This window comes from Clupea harengus, chromosome 12, assembly GCF_900700415.2.
Source record: "Clupea harengus chromosome 12, Ch_v2.0.2, whole genome shotgun sequence".
NCBI lineage: Eukaryota > Metazoa > Chordata > Actinopteri > Clupeiformes > Clupeidae > Clupea > Clupea harengus.
The window spans coordinates 25,856,904-25,876,670 of NC_045163.1; the positions used below are offsets into that span (position 1 = coordinate 25,856,904).

The window sequence follows — 19,767 nt, forward strand, 5'->3', positions numbered from 1 at the left end:
ATTTTTCCATTGATAAAGTGAGCCGGACCTAGCTCTGCATCTGCATGAAGTTAGCCTGTTAGCTGGCGAGCTAAAAAAGCAATTACGCTTGGGACTGTTCAACTACTGATGGCATTTTGACAACAAACATGGATGCTCCACGTTTTGTGTACAGAAGTCGACATTTATTGCGCTAAACCTCAAGATTGCTGAGTGTCCACGTTCCTATTCTGCGTGTTGTTTTGGTAAGCGAGGAACATGGGTGGGAAGAAGAAAAAGTCGGGTGCTCCACCAGCAGTTCCTCCAGCTGCAGTGAGTATGGCAGCTAACGGGACAGCTGATCCATCCACAGGAAAGAAACAACCTCTAAGAACTAACAATGCAAAACCTCCTTCAACTGAGAACAAAGCTAAAGGTAAAACACCTCTTCAATGTGATTATATATTCCAGTAACAGTCTTCGTATGGTTTGCTCTTTCACTGCTTTGAGTTGACATAGCTGGCTGTTGTGCACGGAGATGATTTTGTGCATCTTATCACACCTTGTTTAACTTTTTTTACAGCACCAAAGACATATTGTCTTACAAGTCCCCAAGTTGACAGTGGAGTAGCGTCTGACAAGTCCATTCTCAAAGTAAGCTTATGTAGTATATGCAATGTTGCTTTTGTTTTTTAATTCTGTATTCCATTCATTAACGCTTACAGAATTTGATGTTTACAATGCATCTTTCCCACTGCTGCTAAGGTTGTCATCCAACCAGACTTGGAAAAAAAAGTGATCAAACTGATCAACGAATATAGGCAAGAGTACGGGGACAGAGGTCAAATATCTGGACGAATCACCACTAAGAAACTTATGGTGAGTAAAATCAGGTTACAGGGTTCACTGGTTGTGTTATTTGAACTTCAGTGTCAACCATTTTCCAACTCACTGTTTTGATGTTTGTTGTTGTTGTTCGTAGGATCTGTACACAGCCCTACAGAGGTTCCACTTTAAGACGGAACATATTGAGGAGGCCATGAAGAGCAGTATGCTGTATGGAGGGGATCTTCATTCAGCACTCGATTGGTTGTGTCTTAACCTTAGAGATGGTAAAGTACAAATTGCATATTGGTGTAAAATGTGTACATAAACTTATGCTATTCTTTTCACATCAGACATCATTTGTTTCCCTTGTTGTAATCATGCATACTCCCTCTCCTCCTTTCTTCTTTTTATCTCTCTCTTTCTTTCTTTCTCGCTCGCTCTCTCCCTCCCTCCCTCTTTCTCTTTGACACACACACACACACACACACACATGCACACGCACACGCACACACACAGAGGAACTCCCTGAAGGCTTTAGTCAGAGGATGCATGAAGAGGACAACAAAGCCAAGCCTAAGTTCCAGCCACCCAAAGAAGACATAAAGCAGGAAGCACCCAAAACTGAGGCCAGCAAAAAACCAGAGCAGCCGAAAGATAAGGTAGACACCCTCATAACAAAACAAACAGAGGTCTGTACTCCACATGTAGGTTACTTTCCGTTCACTTTCATATTAAAAAAACCTCCAATCTGCTGTTCCGTGTTCATGTTGCTAGGTTTCAGCGAAAGATAGCGAAGCAAACTTGAAGGAGTGGATCCTGAGGTACGCCGAGCAGTCCAGCGAGGAGAGTGAGGAAGAGGAGGAGACGGGAGGTCCTGCACACAACCCCGAGCTGGATGAGAAGTTTGATCCTGTGAGGCTCATTCTGGTGGTTCTCCTCTGTTGAAGTTGTATCATCCCTTGCTTCAGTGTGAGCTTACCGTATGTCGTTGTGATTGGCAGAATGACCGGTACCTGGTGCTTACGGCACAGCTGTATGACGTTCGAGAAATGGCCGCCACAGCCAAGGCCAAGAAGGATAAAGCCGGACAAAGGACTGCCCAGGACAGAATCAGGATCATCCTTCAAGGTCTGTTACAAGCTGGTGCTGAAAAGTAGATATTTTCCATGCATTGCTGGTATGTCCAGTTTATGCCAGTAGATATTTGAGGATATCGTGGCTCAAGTGCAATAATGGCCAGCTTTCTTCCTGATCTACTTACAGAGATGAAGCCCCTGGAAGCCCACCCCATGTTCAATCCAGCTGTTAAAGTTGTGGATACACCTAAGGAGGAGAAGAAGAAGCCGGCTCCCGTAAGCGAGGGGAAGGGGGAGATGACCTTTGGCCTTTTTGAGCAAGCAGAGACGCCCCCTCCTGCAGAGAAAAGTGAGCGAGCGAGTGTGATGATGAGATGGATGTGTTTGCAGATTGTTGATCAAGCTGGACAGGTCTAAGTGCAATAAAGATTGATACATTCTCAGTTACCAGATGAAGCCCCTGTGGACCCAAGAGGCTTCTCTGCTTCCATTTGTTGTGAATAAAATGAGTCTGAGTTCAATTTGTTGTCAGTACTCAGGCTTTATCTAATTATATTAACAGCAACCTTTCTTTATCTGCTAGTGTTGCGCTGATTCCGTCCAGCTGTTCTGGTCGTCATTTTGTAAATGTTTTGCAGAGGTGACAGCCGCGAAGAAGAATGAGCCAAAAGATATCCGTAACTTTGACTACACAGCACGTAGTTGGACTGGAAAGTCTCCAAAACAATTCTTGATCGACTGGGTACGGAAAAATCTTCCCAAGAGTCCAGCACCATCCTTTGAGAAAGTTCCAGCAGGCAGATACTGGAGATGCCGGTATGTTATTCGAGTCATTTTGTCAAGCATGTTTCGTTAGTGTTCTTGTAAAATGTAATCAGTAGTTTCACTGCAGTATTGTAAGTGTACCATTTTCCCTCCTCTGTTTGACAGTGTGCGTGTTCAGAGACCTGATGATGTGCTCCAGGTTTGCACCACCATCCTGACTGAGGACGGCATGCAAGCTCAACACCTGGGCGCCACATTGGCCCTCTATAATCTGGTCAAAGGACAGGTACGTGTCCCAAGCCTTCTAGCAATATTATGTCAAATGAAATGTTTTACATTTGTAAGCTGCGTCTGTGCAATATACTCCATAAATACGAGATAAATCAGAGTTCTTACTTATTAGGCCTCTTTGGAGAGCAAAATTAACCCCATGAATAATTGCAAAAACATTCTCTCTTTTCTTTTCTTTTCTTTTCTTTTCTTTTCTTCTCCTCTTCCTCAGTCGGTGCACCAGCTGCTTCCTCCCACCTACCGCAACGTGTGGCTGGAGTGGCGTGACAGCGAGCAGCAGCAGCAGGAGGAGAGCCGCACGGCCGTCAACAAGCCCCGCGACCAGTTCATCGCCCGCCTGCTGGCACGCCTCAAGCAGCAGCAGCAGCAGCAGCAGCAGAGCGAGCCGTCCCAGACGACAGGCCCGGAACACCCCACACACCCCGAGGGCGACGAGCCGGAGGACTCCTGGGAGAGCCTGGCCGGCGAGGAGGGCGGAGACGGCTGCAGCAGCCGGGAGGCGGCGAAGAGAGACGACCGCGAGGAGGTGGAGCAGGAGGACCAGGCGGGTCGGGCTCTCCTCCAACGCTTGCGGGCCTCGCCGCTGGCGCAGAGGCTCCTGGGAGATCGGCGGCAGCTGCCGGTGTTCCAGCAGCGCGAGAGGCTGCTGGAGGCGGTGCGGCGTCACCGCGTGCTGGTGGTTGCCGGGGAGACGGGCAGCGGGAAGAGCACGCAGGTGCCCCAGTTCATCCTGGAGGACGCGCTGCTGGGGCAGGGACCGGGCCGGCGCTGCAGCGTGGTGGTCACGCAGCCACGCAGGATCTCCGCCATGAGCCTGGCCAGCCGCGTCAACCAGGAGCTGGGCAGCGACGACGGCCCGGGGGGACAGGTGAGGAGACTGTCATACATATATACACATAGATAGATAGGGGAGGAGACTGTCATACATACATATATACATAGATAGATAGGGGAGGAGACTGAGATTCATATTCATTCATACACCGGGGAGGAGACTGAGATTCACATACATACATACATACATAGGGGAGGAGACTGAGATTCATATATACATAGATAGGGGAGAAGACTGAGATTCATATACACATAGATAGGGGAGAAGACTGAGATTCATATACACATAGATAGATAGATAGGTGAGGAGACTGAGATTCATATACATACATAGGGGAGGAGACTGAGATTCACATACATACACAGGTGAGGAGACTGAGATTCACATACATACACAGGTGAGGAGACTGAGATTCACATACATAGCTAGATGAGGAGACTGAGATTCACATACATACAAAGGTGAGGATAGAGAGATGATCAGTAGATAGCAGAGGAACTTGATCCTGAAGGAAATGTAAGGGAAATGAAGAGTCAATATGTTGCTGAAGCACTGTTGTTGTTTCAATATTAATAATAGGTGCCATGCTACAACTTTCTTTCTCCCTCTCTCTTTCTGTCTCTGATTCCCTCTTTCTTTCTTTTTCCTTCTCACTATCTCCTCTGCTTCTTATCTCTTACGATCTTAAAGCCTTCTCTCCTTCTTGTACTGATTCTCATTTATTCTCATTTATCTCGCATAATACAGATTCAAAGTCTTCATTTGTTTTTTGTTGGTTTTTAAACTGGTGGTTTTTGTTTCCAGACCTCGCTCTGCGGGTACCAGATCCGTATGGAGAACCGCTCGGGCGACGCCACCCGCCTGCTGTACTGCACCACCGGGGTTCTGCTGCGGAAGCTCCAGCAGGACCGCCTCCTCAACTCCTTGACACACATCATCGTGGACGAGGTCAGAGCCAGCCACCAACTCCGTCACCATGACGATTCAATACTTATTCATTATTAGTCACAACATTGAGGGTATCACCATGACGATTCAATACTTATTCATTATTAGTCAACATTGAGGGTATCATTTTGATTATTGTATTTGAGTTACAAGACTTATGCTTTTAAGAAACAGGGAGATAACGGATAGTAAATGTTTCTATACACTTAAATTATGCATGCTTTAATTATACACTTCTGTGTATACAGAACACAGCTGAACACATTAGACTTTTGTCTGCCGCCTAACTGGATATTTCCCATCAGTGACTGTGTGTCAGTTGGATGCTTATCATGTGTGTGCCCCCCCCACCCCCCAGGTCCACGAGCGAAGCATCCAGTCGGACTTCCTCCTGACCATCCTGAAGGAGCTGGTGCTGAAGCGCTCGGACCTGCGTCTGATCCTCATGAGTGCCACAGTGGACTGCGATAAGTTTGCCAACTACTTCAACCGCTGCCCCGTCATCTCCATTCCCGGCAGGACCTTTCCTGTTGAGGCAAGCCTTGGGGGGGAGCGAAACATAACAGTCACTCTGACATACACACTCAATTTAAGTGAAGGTTCCCACAGAGCACTTGGGTCTGCGTGTGTACTTATTATAAGTGCTTAAACTCAAGTGTTCATACACATTGGGTTCTCCTCAGGCACATTAATCATGGAGAGAAACAATGTTTCTCTCTGGGATTTACCTCAATGATGGCGTCCCAGGGCAAAATTACACGTCTCATGTTTGTTCACTGACATCGTTAAATCGACAGTGTACTGTTCGACTGTCTGAAAGTGCTCTTTATTGTGAGATCTCTTACTCATGCTTTGTTCTTCTCAAAACAATCCCCTGCTGCTATTGTTTACATTCTTGAGTGATAGCTCCATAAATAGTGTTCATGAGGCCGGCCACGCTGAGACCTGTGCTGTTTAGTGTTCATGAAGGCGGCCTCGCTCAGACCTGTGCTGTTTAGTGTTCATGAAGACGGCCTCTCTCAGACCTGTGCTGTTTAGTGTTCATGAAGGCGGCCTCGTTCAGACCTGTGCTGTTTAGTGTTCATGAAGGCGGCCTCGCTCAGACCTGTGCTGTTTAGTGTTCATGAAGACGGCCTCTCTCAGACCTGTGCTGTTTTGTGTTCATGAAGGCAGCCTCATTCAGACCTGTGCTGTTTAGTGTTCATGAAGGCGGCCTCGCTGAGACCTGTGCTGTTTAGTGTTCATGAAGGCAGCCTCATTCAGACCTGTGCTGTTTAGTGTTCATGAAGGCAGCCTCTCTCAGACCTGTGCTGTTTTGTGTTCATGAAGGCAGCCTCATTCAGACCTGTGCTGTTTAGTGTTCATGAAGGCGGCCTCGCTGAGACCTGTGCTGTTTAGTGTTCATGAAGGCAGCCTCATTCAGACCTGTGCTGTTTAGTGTTCATGAAGGCAGCCTCTCAGACCTGTGCTGTTTAGTGTTCATGAAGGCAGCCTCATTCAGACCTGTGCTGTTTAGTGTTCATGAAGGCAGCCTCGCTCAGACCTGTGCTGTTTAGTGTTCATGAAGGCGGCCACGCTGAGACCTGAGCTGTTTTTGTGTTCAGGTGTTCCATGTGGAGGATATTGTGGAGGAGACGGGCTATGTTCTGGAGAAAGACTCGGAATACTGCCAGAGGTTCCTGGAGGACGAGGACGAAGTCAGCCTCAATGTCACGCAGAGGGCAGGAAAGACCGTACAGTACCAGGTTTGACCCTTAACCCCTTGACCCTCATGCTGGAAACAGTGCATTGCCCGTGTCTTTCCTCTCCCTACCCAATCTCCCCACGTGTGACGCAACAGATCCTCTACAAACACGGTGTCTTAATGTGGTCAAGTGAAACAGACACTATCCCATCGGCCCATCTGGACTGGACCTGCCTGACAGGCCTGCGTGTGTTCTGTCGTTCTCAGGAGGCGATTCCGAGGGACTCTGGTTCTGGCTGGACTCTGGGCCCCGACCTGGACCACTTCAGTAACCGGACCCGCCACGCCCTGCAGTACATGAATCCCCACAAACTCAACATGGACCTCACCGTGGAGCTTCTGGCCTACCTGGGTGAGAAAGAGCAACAGACCCCCGACAGGCTGCCGTTGAGCATAATCTTGAACACTCTTGGGTCTAAATAGAATTCGTATGAATTTAAAAATGGTAATCACCATTGTATGCTTTTGGGCGTTATAATTTCGCACAGAGATTTTAGCAGCTTGTGAAGAAAGCAGTAGATATTTTCAAGGCTTTCTCTGCTTTAGCAGGCTAACGCTGCATAACATGTATCATGAACTGCAGAAGCACACTGTTTCCATGTCTGGGGAGGGGTTAAAGGTTGTCCTCGTTTATAAATGACTTTGCAGACAAGGCTCCCCAGTTCACTGAAGTGGACGGCGCAGTGCTAGTGTTCCTGCCGGGTCTCGCTCACATCCAGCAGCTGTATGAACTTCTGTCCTCAGACAAGCGCTTCCGCAAAGACAGGTCATTGTTTTGTACACATATACACATATACACATAAACACATATACACATAAACACATATACACATATACACATAAACACATATACACATATACACATAAACACACATACACAAAAACACACATACACATATACACATACAGTATACACATATACACATATACACATAAACACATAAACACATATACACATACAGTATACACATATACAAATATACACATACACACATACACACATATACAAATATACACATAAACACATATACACACATACACACATACACACAGAAGTTTGTAAACCCATCTATCCTCTCCCTAACTATATTTGTGCAAGCTCTGACACCCTGTTGTTTGTGGTTGTGAACAGCATCACCTTTTCAGCACATGTGTGCAGTTGTATATATCTATGTCTGAAGGGTTTCATTGTGCCTGACTGCCTTTAGAATAGAATAGAATAGAAAAGCCTTTATTGTCATTGTATTCGCATACAACAAAATTTGGAGCGCTGCTCCTGTTGGTGTGACGAGGGACAACATATAACACAACAACAACATATAACACAACAATAGTACAACTAGCTAAAAACAGTACAAATAGCTTAAAAATAAATGTATATATATTAAGAGTTCAACAAAGATTAAAGTACTTTATTCCACAGGTATAGGCTGGTACCCCTCCACTCTACACTGTCCTCTAAGGATCAAGCAGCAGCGTTTACAGTGCCACCTACCGGAGTGCGGAAGGTATTGCAGCTTGTTTTGTGTCAATGTTATTTTCACAAGCTGTTTTTGGGACAAATAGTTTAACAACTCCTTTTTTGGACAGATTGTCCTGTCTACAAACATTGCTGAGACAGGAGTCACAATTCCAGATGTGGTGTTCGTCATTGACACTGGCAAAACCAAGGAGAACAAGTAAGATCAACTTGTTTTTAGGTTGGGTTGTATGCTAAGTTCGGAATGTATACTTCAGTTCCTGTTTGTTTACCGAAATATAAACCAAATTAAATCACTTTGCAGAAAAAACTAAAACTTCTCCTCATTCACCAGATACCATGAGAGCAGTCAGATGAGTTCACTGGTGGAGACATTTGTGAGTAAAGCTAGCGCCCTCCAGAGGCAAGGAAGAGCAGGACGTGTTCGCAAGGGCTTCTGCTTCCGACTCTACACCCAATACAGGTTTGAGATACTTGGTGACATTCATCCTTATTAAAGAACACCACCCACCAACCAGTAAATCATTGTATGACCTGTAATAGTGTCGCATACTATTAACTGTTTACCGGTCTTAACCTCTGTGATGCTGGTTTGCTCCCATTCTCAGGTTCAACGGCTTTCTAGATTATTCCATTCCCGAGATACTGAGGATGCCCCTGGAAGAGCTTTGTCTTCACATCATGGTAATGTTTCTGTAACTTGTCAAATGTTGTGAAACCTGTCTGTATATACTGTCTCTCTATCTCTCTGTCTGCTTGGATAAACAAAGGTTGTAAACGTTTACACATCATTAACCCAGAACTCTTTAGGAGGCACAAGCATATACTCACAAGCATATACTTACTAAATACTCACACTTAGAAATCTGTACATTTAGGATTTTCACTCATGACAGAATTACATGCATGATACATTTAGTAAATACTCCCACTTATAAATCTGCTGTGCTTCCCCTCCTCCACCTTGCAGAAGTGTGAGTATGGCTCGCCCGAGGACTTCCTGTCTCGCGCCCTGGATCCCCCTCAGCAGCAGTCGGTCTGTAACGCCGTGAGCCTCCTGAGGAAGATCGGCGCCTGCCACCCGGAGCAGCACACCCTCACCCCCCTCGGCCACCACCTCGCCTCCCTACCCGTCAACGTCAAGATCGGCAAGATGCTCATCTTCGGCGCCATCTTGGGCTGCCTCGAACCCATTGTGAGTTCAAGTTTGCCAAGCTTTTAAATCATTTTTCTCTGTACGTTTTTGTGAGCTTGATTCACTTGGATGCCATACACGCTAAACTAAAATAATGCTTTATATTTGTTTGCTTTCAGGCCACGATAGCAGCAGCAATAACAGAGAAGTCACCATTTTCTACTCCCATGGGACGCAAGGAGGAGGCTAACCTGGCTAAAGCAGCGCTAGCGGTTGCTAACTCCGATCACCTCACTATGTACAAGGCATACCTGGGGTACGTGCTAGTGCGAACCTTTACGTGAGAGACAAAGTTGCTAGGTAGTGCATACTAAATTCCCCTATACGATAAGAGGAAATAATTGCTCAAGATGAACCTCTCGGAAAATACTCTATTGGTCCATGTAGATGGCAAGATATTTTCCCATAACCGAAATGAGCGGCAAGGCTCACAGATTTGGAAATGCACATAAGCACTCAAGCAACACAACAGTTATGGTGAAACCGTGTCCCATTACTGCTTCATTAGTAGTTACCAAATGGAGCACACATTGTTCTCAATCTGCTTTGGATCTTCAAAATGAGAGACGCTAACTAAATAGACATCTAAATAGACATCTAAATAGACATCTTGAGTGTTCCATCAAAATGGAAATGGAATGTGTGTGCATCATTTTGTGTTGATCAAAAAAGGTATAGTCGTATAATACATTTTCTCTAACTGTTTGGCCACAGTCAGAGAACATATTAGAAACATAAAAAGAAATGAACTGATAGAATTGTACAGCTTCTCATGAGTACATCCAAGTGAATTCTCCTTTGGCCTTTGACACTTTTTTTTATCTTCAATGGCATTTTTCGCTGTCGTGGACTTCCACTGAAGATGGAGAAATGCGTGCAGCGAGGGAACCAGAACAGGGATGGCGTATTGCAGGAAGTACTTCTTGAACCATACTGCCCTCATCACCATTGAGGTAATTGTCACGAACCCGAAGAGCGCAAATAAAAGGTCAAAGGGTTTACTAACACACAATCAGCCAACAATTGCTTATACCAGTGCCATTCTGCTGTATGTGATTGTCATCCCTACCCCTCCCCCCCACCCCAGGACGTGAAACAGGACCTGATGCGGATGGTGAAGCAGGCCGGTTTCTCTCCCTCCAAGCCTCGAGGCGAGCGTCCCCAGGACAAATCCGAGGGGCCTCTGTCCAGGAGGGAGGTGTCGCTTCTGAATGCGGTCCTGACCGCCGGCCTGTACGACAGCGTGGGGCGCATCCTCTACGCGCCCTCCGTGGACGTGGAGGAGCGGCTGACCTGCTCGGCGGAGACCCCCCAGGGCAAGGCTCTGGTCCACCCCTCCTCGGTCAACCGCAACCTGCAGACCCACGGCTGGCTGCTCTACCAGGAGAAGGTAGTTTGCTGAGGCTGATCTTAGCAATTAGCAATTATTGAAATGTATTGTTTGGAGGATAACCCCTTGAGATGCAGCATCTCGTTTTCGAGGGGGTGACAATTACAATTGTTCAGTTCTTTTTAAAAAATGAGTACAGTTATATATTAACACACCACAGCAACTACAAAAATCCATAGTTTGTAGGGACTAAAAAAAGACATCTTACTTTAAAATTTACATTTATTAATTTAGCAGCTTTTTATACACAGCGATTTCCGTAGCACATGTATTCATTTTATCAGTACAACAAACAAACCAAAGCCTTCGTGTTAGTAACTTTCTCTACCAATTGAGTTATGGGAACAATTTAACAGTCTTAAAACTTAAGATATGGGTTCCGGTCATGACGTGGACGTGAGAAGTCGCAGAACCCATGTGCTCCGGTGAAATATATCACATATAAAAGTAAACCTGTTCGTTTGATGTTGTAAAAAGTCTTAGTCGAGTAATATAAGTGCAAGATATTAGTAGGATCCAAAATGAAGTCGAGTAAACCCAGTTCAAGAGGTAAAGAGAAGAAGAGAGATGGCGATTTGGAGTTAGCTCATGGGCTAGCTGAAGCCCCAGAAACCCAAGCTAGGGAGGATGGAATTTTAGCAGCTATTCACGCTCTTCGGAAAGACTTCTCTGCCCAGCTCAAAGAAGTTATCACCTCAAACCACGAGATCAAAGAAGCCTTAGACTCCTTCTCCGAAAGACTAAGTGGGGCAGAAACCCGTATAAGTTCCGCTGAGGACCAATTGAACAACCTAGCTAACGTTTCTGCAACCACTCAAAGAAAGATGCTAGCACTCACCAGATCAGTGGAGACCATGGAGAACCGCCAGCGCCGCCTGAATTTGAGACTGGTGGGCTTGCCAGAGGGCACAGAGAAAGGTGACCTGGTGTCCTTCCTCAACATGTGGCTACCCGACCTCCTTGGTCAAGAAAATTTCCCGATTCCACCTTCCATCGACCAAGCATTCAGGCTTCCAGGGGCAGCAACTTCTAAAGCTAGCAAGCCAAACCGAAAACCGTTTCCTCGGGCGATCCTCGTGAAATTCCGCTGGCTGGCCGACAGAGACCGAGTGATGAAGGCTGCTCGCAAGATGAAATCGCTACAGTTCGAAGAGAACCGTCTGATGTTTTTTCCAGACCTTTCCGCGGAGATCCAGCAGCAGAGGAGAATGTTCGATGGTGTGAAAAGCCGACTGCATAATCTGGATATTGAGTTTGGATTACAGTTCCCAGCAAAGATGAGAATCTACCACAAGGGTAAACTGCTCACGTTTCTTACTCCATCAGATGTAGAGGCCTTCATCCAAAAGATCGAGACAGAACGGTCTCAGACTGAACGGGACAATTATGTGAGTGAGTCTAGCTAGACTTTGCTAGCACGCCTGGATCCAAAATAATGAACGACTTAGACTAAGCTTTATTGGATAAGAGTATTGTGTATCACATTGGCTGTATTATAGCTGGCCCTCGGTTTGATTGTATTAATACGTTTGGTTTTATTGTACATAATGTCATGGGTCAATAATCACACATACTTGGGTATACTTTAAATTTTTTATACGTAATTCTTTCTGCCGGACGTGGGTTCCACCCAAATGTGTTTAATGTTTTGTATCTGCTCCTTAGTTAAGGATCAATGCAAGTTGTCCGGAATTTCAGTGTATTGCAAGAGTGTGAGTGGGGTCTGTGCAATTAGGGGGCGCAGGAATTTAGAAGAGCTCCGTCTCTGTTCTAGAGAGGGGGCGTTTGTTACTATTTTTTCTTTTCTTTCTTTTTCATGGTTTGATGGCACACTGGTCTCCTATAGAGGAGTTGAAATTATAATGATAATATTACTAAGGCTGGGTTATGAGTAATGCCCCTTTTCTCAATATTACTTCATGGAATGTCAGGGGTATGAGAAAATTAGTTAAAATTAAACAAATACTGTCCAGACTTAAACACCTCCAAGCAAAAGTCATATTTCTCCAAGAAACTCATTTATTGCCAGATGAGATTGTGCGCATAAGGAAGAGATGGCCTGGGCAAATTCTAGCTTCTTGCTGCTCTTCACAGGCAAGAGGAGTAGCAATCCTTATCCATAAATCAGTCCCCTTTAGGATTCACAAACTTCTTCAGGATCCTGCGGGTAGATTTGTGGTGGTTGGGGGAACTCTTTTGAATCAAGAAATGATTCTTGTAAATGTTTATGGGCCCAACAATGACGATGCCACATTCTTTAGGAACCTCTTCATGACCATTTCCTCTTTTCGAGGTGAAATAATTATGGGTGGAGATTTTAATTGTGCTCCTAACCCCCTTCTAGACCGTTCATCGAGAAATGACTCCTCCCACACAAATACCCGAAGGGTGATAGGCCACTTCATGTCAGAGCTGCATCTTTGTGATATCTGGAGAATTAGAAATCCCACCACACTAGAATATTCATGCCACTCAAACACACACCAAACACAATCCCGCATAGATTATTTTTTAATCTCTGTGACTCTTGCGGCCAATGTACAGGACTGTGGACACAAAGGAATAGTTATTTCAGATCATGCCCTATTGTTTTTGCATTACCGCCTCACTTCACATGCCAGGGGCCAAACAGTGTGGAGGCTTAGCCCGAGATGGCTACATGATCAGAATTTTCTATACTTTGTGAAAACGAATATTGAGTTTTTCTTTGCTACAAATACAGATGAAACCTCAGCATCTATTAGATGGGAAGCCTTTAAAGCCTATATTAGAGGTGTAATGATTTCTTATACTAGTAGCAATACAAATAAGACCCATCTCCTTATGACGGAACTTGAGCAAGATATTAAAGACCTAGAAAGGGAGCTCTCAGTGAATAATACACCGGAGAATCTACAGAGGCTCTCAGAATTAAGGGCTAAATATAATAATGTCACAGCAAGTAAGGCCTTAAACAGTATCACTCGGTTAAAGCAGACGTATTATGATCAGGGAGAATCAGCGGGTAAATTACTAGCTTGGAGGATTAAAACACTGCAAAATGAAAGGGCTATCACTGAGATTGAAACTGAAAGTGGGACAACAACTAATCCAGCAGAAATTAACAGAGCTTTTCAAAAATATTATATGAACCTTTATACGTCAGAGTCCCCGGATACTAATGACCTACACCCCTTTTTGGATCAGCTTTCCATTCCAACTTTAGAGGAAAGGGTTAAAGAGGAGCTAGACTCTCCCATTACAAAGGAGGAACTGTTTGAAGCGCTGTCCCATATGAACGGAGGGAAAGCTTCCGGTCCTTCTGGTCTACCCATTGACATCTACAAATGCTTTAAGGAGATGCTTGTGCCACCCCCTCTTTGATATGTTAGTCGAATCAATTGAAGCTGAACATTTACCACCTTCCTTATCAAAGGCCTTAATAACACTGATTCTAAAGCCAGATAAACCCCACATAAAATGTGGGTCATATCGTCCTATTTCACTAATAAACTCAGATGCTAAGATTATAGCAAAGGTGTTTGCGAGACGTCTTGAAAACCATCTTCCTTCTCTGATCACCTCTGACCAAAATGGTTTCATAAAGGGTCGTCAAGGTTTCCATAATATTCGAAGACTACTAAATATTATAGATGTGAGGAAGGAAAGCCCAGACACAGCAATAGTCTCCCTGGACGCTGAAAAAGCGTTTGACAGGGTGGAACACAATTATCTTTTTGAAGTGCTTCAGCGGTTTGGGTTTGGGGAATACATCTGTAAGTGCGTGAAAATGTTATATCACTCCCCAAGCGCGTCAGTCATGACAAATTTTTTAACCTCCCAACCCTTCAAACTCCAACGAGGGACCAGACAGGGGTGCCCCCTTTCGCCCCTTCTGTTTGCATTAGCAATCGAGCCACTTGCAATCGCAATTAGACAAAACAGCAGTATAACAGGTATCACAATAGGGAATGTGGAGAATAAAATAGGATTATTCGCAGACGACATAGTTTTGTTCCTGACCCAGCTAAAGTGCTCTATTCCAAATCTCCTTAGATTAATAAATACTTTTGGATCAATTTCAGGATATAAACTGAATGAATCCAAGTCAAACATCCTCTTTCTTAAACAATCAGAGAGAAGTTGTCCCCCAATACAAACCACATTTAGGAATACTTCTAGTTTTACTTATTTGGGGATCAAAATTACTCAATCAACAGAGGACCTTGTATCCACTAACTATAGCCCAGTGATATCAGGAGTGACTAACCTTATTAACAGATGGACAACAATGCCAATTTCAATGATTGGCAGGATTAATATCCTCAAAATGAATGTCCTGCCTAAATTTCTTTACTTATTCCAATGCATACCACTTCCACCTCCAACAAACTTCTTCTCAAATATGACTAAAGTCTTCAGAAATTTCATATGGAGTAACAGACGAGCAAGATTACGCCTCTCTCTACTATATCTGCCATATGACAGGGGAGGGTTGAAACTCCCCAACCTCAAATGGTACTACTGGGCATGCCAGCTTTGGACAACCTCCTTCTGGTTCAGACCCAGTCCATCCCTCTCATGGGTGGAAATGGAAAGAGAGACTTCAGCCAATATACCTCTTCATATGTATCTATACTCAGATAAACCGGATAAACTAAAGAAATTCGCAGGTAACCCATTTGTTTCCAACTCCATTCGTGTTTGGCATGACATTCATAGCTACCTAAAGGTTCCCCTTAAGCTATCACAGTTCACACCCATTTGGGGAAACAACAATTTTCATCCAGGGGCAAAAGACAAGGGATTTAAACTATGGGCAGACAAAGGTATTGGTCAAATAGGAGATCTCTTTCAGGAGGATGTTCTCATGCAATTTGAAGATATCAGAAAACAATTTGACATACCCGCTAAACATTTCTTCAAATACCTACAAGTCAGAGACTTCATCTATAAGACCCAAAAAAAGCTCTCAATACCTGACCTCTCAGCAGTAGAAAAATTGTAAAAAGCCCTCACCAGAGAAGACTTATTTCCATCTTTTATAAGATTTTGTCATCTGGGTCACCAGAGACATCAGAGGACAAGAGACTTGCTTGGTGCGCAGACTTAGGGGAGGAGATAACTGGGTCTGAATGGCAAAATATTTGTACCCTATCACAAACACAATCATCTAATTCAGGTTTCAGACTGTTGCAGTATAAATGGTCCATGAGGCTGTATATCACTCCTGAGCTTTTGAATCATTTCAATGAGAATATTCCTGATGTATGTATTAAATGTGAAACGCATAAAGGGACTCTTTTCCATTGTTTATGGTCCTGTTCAAAAGTACTAGAATTTTGGAGGGAGGTTGTTGAGACACTCTCAAATACATCAGGGGCGACTCTTCCTATGTGCCCAAGAATGTGCGTTTTGGGACTCATACCAAAGGACATTAATCTCAACAGAGCTAACAGAAAGATGGTTACCCTAAGCCTACTACAAGCCAGACGGACTATTGCAAAATGTTGGAAATCTATACAGAGGCCGACTACCAAAGGCTGGCTAGAGGACATTGTACAAGTTATAGCCATGGAAAAAATAACATATTCACTGAAAAGAAAATATGCACAGTTTGAAGAAATGTGGACTTCATTCTTGGACTTTGTAAAGGGCCCTCAATTTCTTAGGGCTCTAAAGTGACCATACAGACATTACCCCTGTACAATCGATGGGCAACCCACTGTCTAAATACCCCTTGCCAATGTACCAATGAACGTGCCATCTGGTTTTGAGTGTGTCATTTTATATAATTTATTTTATTTGTATCATTATTATTATTATTATTATTATTTTTTTATTTATTTATTTTTTGTCAGGTAGCTGGTTTCTTATGTTTACTGTATTTGTAACTTGTTCTTCCTTGAAAGGAAGGGGAAAAAAAGAAAAACCAATAAACACATTTTGAAAAAAAAAAAAAAAAAAAACTTAAGATATGAAAACTACTTTGTGTATGTCTTTTTTTTATTCTGTGAATATGCCATGCCATCATCTGTTTCCTTGTTTACCTTTTATCAGTTCGGTCAGTATTTTAATGTATTTTAATAATGAATGATTAACCCACAGCAAAGGAAGTACTTCTCTGTTGACTTGGCTTAAGTAATGTCTTTGTTCCCTGGTGTTACGTCAGGTTAAGTACTCTAAGGTGTTTCTCCGGGACACCACCCTCATCTCTCCCTTCCCCATGCTGCTCTTTGGGGGTGACATCACTGTCCAGCATCGTGAGAGGCTCATCTCGGTGGACAGCTGGATTCACTTCCAGGTCTGTGAATCATTTCATGTCATTGAAACAGTTTAAACTCTCTCAGGCCGGAGGTTTCTCAGAATTACGCAAGACTGTAGAGTTGAAAGATTTCCCCTTGACACAACGTTGCCATGTGTCATAGAGGTTTAGGCACAGCCGAAAATAGCACGACTCATTGCAAATACAACTATTTGGTCATATCATATTTGTATTACATTTTTCTACGTATTCAGCACCCTCATGCTCCCACTCTGCAGTTTCAGTGGTACTGATGTCAGCTTGATTGAGTTGGAGTATTGTTACACGTATTCTCAATAATGAATCCTCCTATCTATTAATCTTATAATAATTAATAATCTTATTCTCCTAACCTCCAGTGGCTTGGTTTGTATTATGCCTCACTTGCTTCGAGTAGCAGCGTCTGCAAAATGAATACATCTAAAAGTACATTTCCTGTCTAATTGTCACGCTACCTACTCACAGTTAATAAAGCGGTTGTTTGTGTCCTTCTGCTGCAGCAGTGTGAATGATATGGTTGAGGTGTTGGTGATGTGAGTGTTCATTTCCTGTTGACCTTTTCACAGGCCCCAGTGAGGATTGGAGTGATCTTCAAACTCTTGCGAAGTCTAATCGACTCGCTTTTGGAGAAGAAACTGCAGAACCCCAAGATGAATCTGGAAGGTACTTCCCTGTTTGTTATTCATCCTTTATATCACACTCTTTACGTGTATTATTATTATGCCTATTGGGGGCGACAGTGGTATAGGAGGTAGAGAAGTCGTTTAGTAATCAGAAGGTTGCTAGTTCGATTCCCTGTCGAAGCGTCCTTGAGCAAGACACTGAACCCCTAATTGCTCCTGATGTGCAGTGTGCCATCAGTGTAAATGTAAAATGTGTATACATCCTTGTAAGTCGCTTTGGATAAAAGCGTCTGCTAAATGACTAAATGTAAATGTATTAGTCAGTGAACCAACAACAAAAGTATATGCTGTCAGATTTATTATCTGCCTGGTTGCACCTTAAATATTTGTGTTTCCATTAGGGGTGGGGGGTGGTATGAAGGGGGAAGCCAATAGTATTTTAGAGATAGTGTTATTCATGTTGGCTGCCAAATGAAAATGAAGAGTTGAATTAAATGGACGCTGTCATGGATGGATCTGCTTTGCTTTGTCCGCAGATGAGAAGACCATACACATGATCACAGAGCTGATCAAGAGCGAGAATGTGATCTGACCTGAACCGAACATGATCTAAGGCAAGATCTTCGTCTCACCAAGTCTCTGCAGAACTCCGGGAGATTATGTTGGACCGGTCAGCTGGATAGAGTGATGACATTAACGATTATTCGACTGTATGGAGTGGCAGACCTCAGGAGGTCTGCGTGGGAGATGAAAGTGTCATAATGATTATCCAGAGCAAGATGAGATGCTGTGAGGCCTTGTCTTCTCTTTTGTTCTCTTCCTCTGCCAAATGGGAATAAAACTATTTTAACAAATCAGCAGGCTGCCTTTAGAATGTTCTGGAATTCAAACAAATCATTTTAACGGTTCTGTTTACAACTAAAGGATGCAGAGCAATGTCTTGGGCTCCTACGCAGCCGGAAACCACACGTGATCTGTTATAATGCACTTCGTATTGCTTAAATCATAATGTTTACTAAATTACATGTATGGAACTCCAACAAGAAAACCTATAATGTGTAACTATGTCATCTCACCTCTGTTTGTCATATGCATTATGACTGTTGTGGTTGTAATGTATTGTTATAAAACCGGAAGTTATTCTTTAACAGAATTCTTCTCTGGCCATAAACAGCATTTGAACCGCACATTACCACAATACTCATTCAGTTTATTTGCAGCTCTCACCACACATGCCAGAAGAACTTAAACATGATTGGTCCAAATCTGTGCCGATTTATGTGGTTCTCTGAAGTTCATCGCTTGATTTGAGTGATCGATGACCAGACCTTTCAGTGAATCAGATACAATGGCTACAGCTGCCATGGCTACAGCCGCCAAGTATTCTGTTCTTCAAAGGAGACTTGAGTCCACTGTTCACTACGCTACAGGCTAGCTTCATGGTTAAAATATCACATCCCTCTCTTCCTAATAGGAACATGCTAAGAAGAAAAACTTGCGGTTAAAAAAGGGAAGGGGTTGGAAAGTTTATAAATGTGTGTATGCCATGGGTCCCGTAAGAGAATGTAATGAGTGGATCACTTAGAACACTTACCCCTATAGTCCTATCAGAAGAAAAACAATCTACATAAAAGTGGCTACTATTACAGACTTTGACAGTGAGCCAAGAATATCCTCAGTATCCATTCAGTATTAGACAAAGGCCATTCCTCAGTGCCGGCTTTCATGGAGGCATCCCATCAATCTCCTGTATCTTTCCGCTGTCTTTACTTTTTAACACAATCTCTATGTCACTGTGTACTCTTAAGTGTGTGGGATAGTTTACATTTCCAACTGTATTTCCTGAAGGAGAAAGCTAACAACTCACAGCAAAGCGTTTGACCTCAAATGACCTATTGTGCCCTCAAACAGTTTTCACCATAAACACTGCTGACCTGAAGATAACAAACATGCTGATTGAGATGTGAGTGTGGGTGGCCTACACCCGCCCCCCAGTGCATTTCCTCCGTTAGTTAAAGTTCATTGCCACCTCTGAGCAGGAAGTAGGCTACATGTAAAATTTGATTAGGTAACTTACTTATTTTAGAAATGAACACTATTAAATTAGTTGCCATGTAACAGAAGAAACTCAACCAATTGTTTACACCTGTATGAAAGTTATTCTAAGTTATTAAGCAGAAGGAAGCCTCCTTACATTCAGTCACACACACACAATGCTGGGAGAGCAGTCTGATAATTGAGAGGTAAGGGCATTGCCTTGTTATGGTACACTACATTTCTCCAAAGAAACTTTAAAAGTTTTTTTTTTTTTTAGTTATAAGGCATCAGAACCATAAAAGCCTAGTCAGATA

The 19,767-nt window shown here is 43.6% G+C and overlaps 1 protein-coding gene across 1 annotated transcript; it reads left to right on the forward strand.

Moving 5' to 3' along the window:
- The first annotated feature begins 88 nt into the window (after window positions 1-88).
- dhx29 (DEAH (Asp-Glu-Ala-His) box polypeptide 29) lies at window positions 89-18,273 on the forward strand. The gene is made up of 27 exons (XM_031577454.2): window positions 89-394; window positions 542-612; window positions 724-837; window positions 941-1,070; window positions 1,303-1,445; window positions 1,561-1,698; window positions 1,788-1,914; window positions 2,050-2,211; window positions 2,501-2,678; window positions 2,793-2,913; window positions 3,130-3,786; window positions 4,558-4,701; window positions 5,060-5,236; window positions 6,306-6,446; window positions 6,653-6,797; window positions 7,094-7,211; window positions 7,869-7,953; window positions 8,036-8,124; window positions 8,260-8,388; window positions 8,534-8,609; window positions 8,896-9,120; window positions 9,240-9,376; window positions 9,983-10,073; window positions 10,208-10,510; window positions 16,662-16,793; window positions 17,360-17,456; window positions 17,953-18,273. The coding sequence occupies exons 1-27, from the start codon at window positions 238-240 to the stop codon at window positions 18,006-18,008; spliced, it is 4,143 nt and encodes a 1,380-aa protein (XP_031433314.1). The 5' UTR covers window positions 89-237; the 3' UTR covers window positions 18,009-18,273.
- Window positions 18,274-19,767: the final 1,494 nt, after the last annotated feature.

Excerpts from the sequence above, each read along its gene's own strand:
- dhx29 (XM_031577454.2), top strand. The coding sequence starts at position 238 with ATGGGTGGGAAGAAGAAAAAGTCGGGTGCTCCACCAGCAGTTCCTCCA. Across the intron at positions 1,699-1,787 it reads TGGATGAGAAGTTTGATCCT|AATGACCGGTACCTGGTGCT; the intron begins GTGAGGCTCATT and ends TGTGATTGGCAG. Across the intron at positions 7,212-7,868 it reads AAGCGCTTCCGCAAAGACAG|GTATAGGCTGGTACCCCTCC; the intron begins GTCATTGTTTTG and ends TTTATTCCACAG.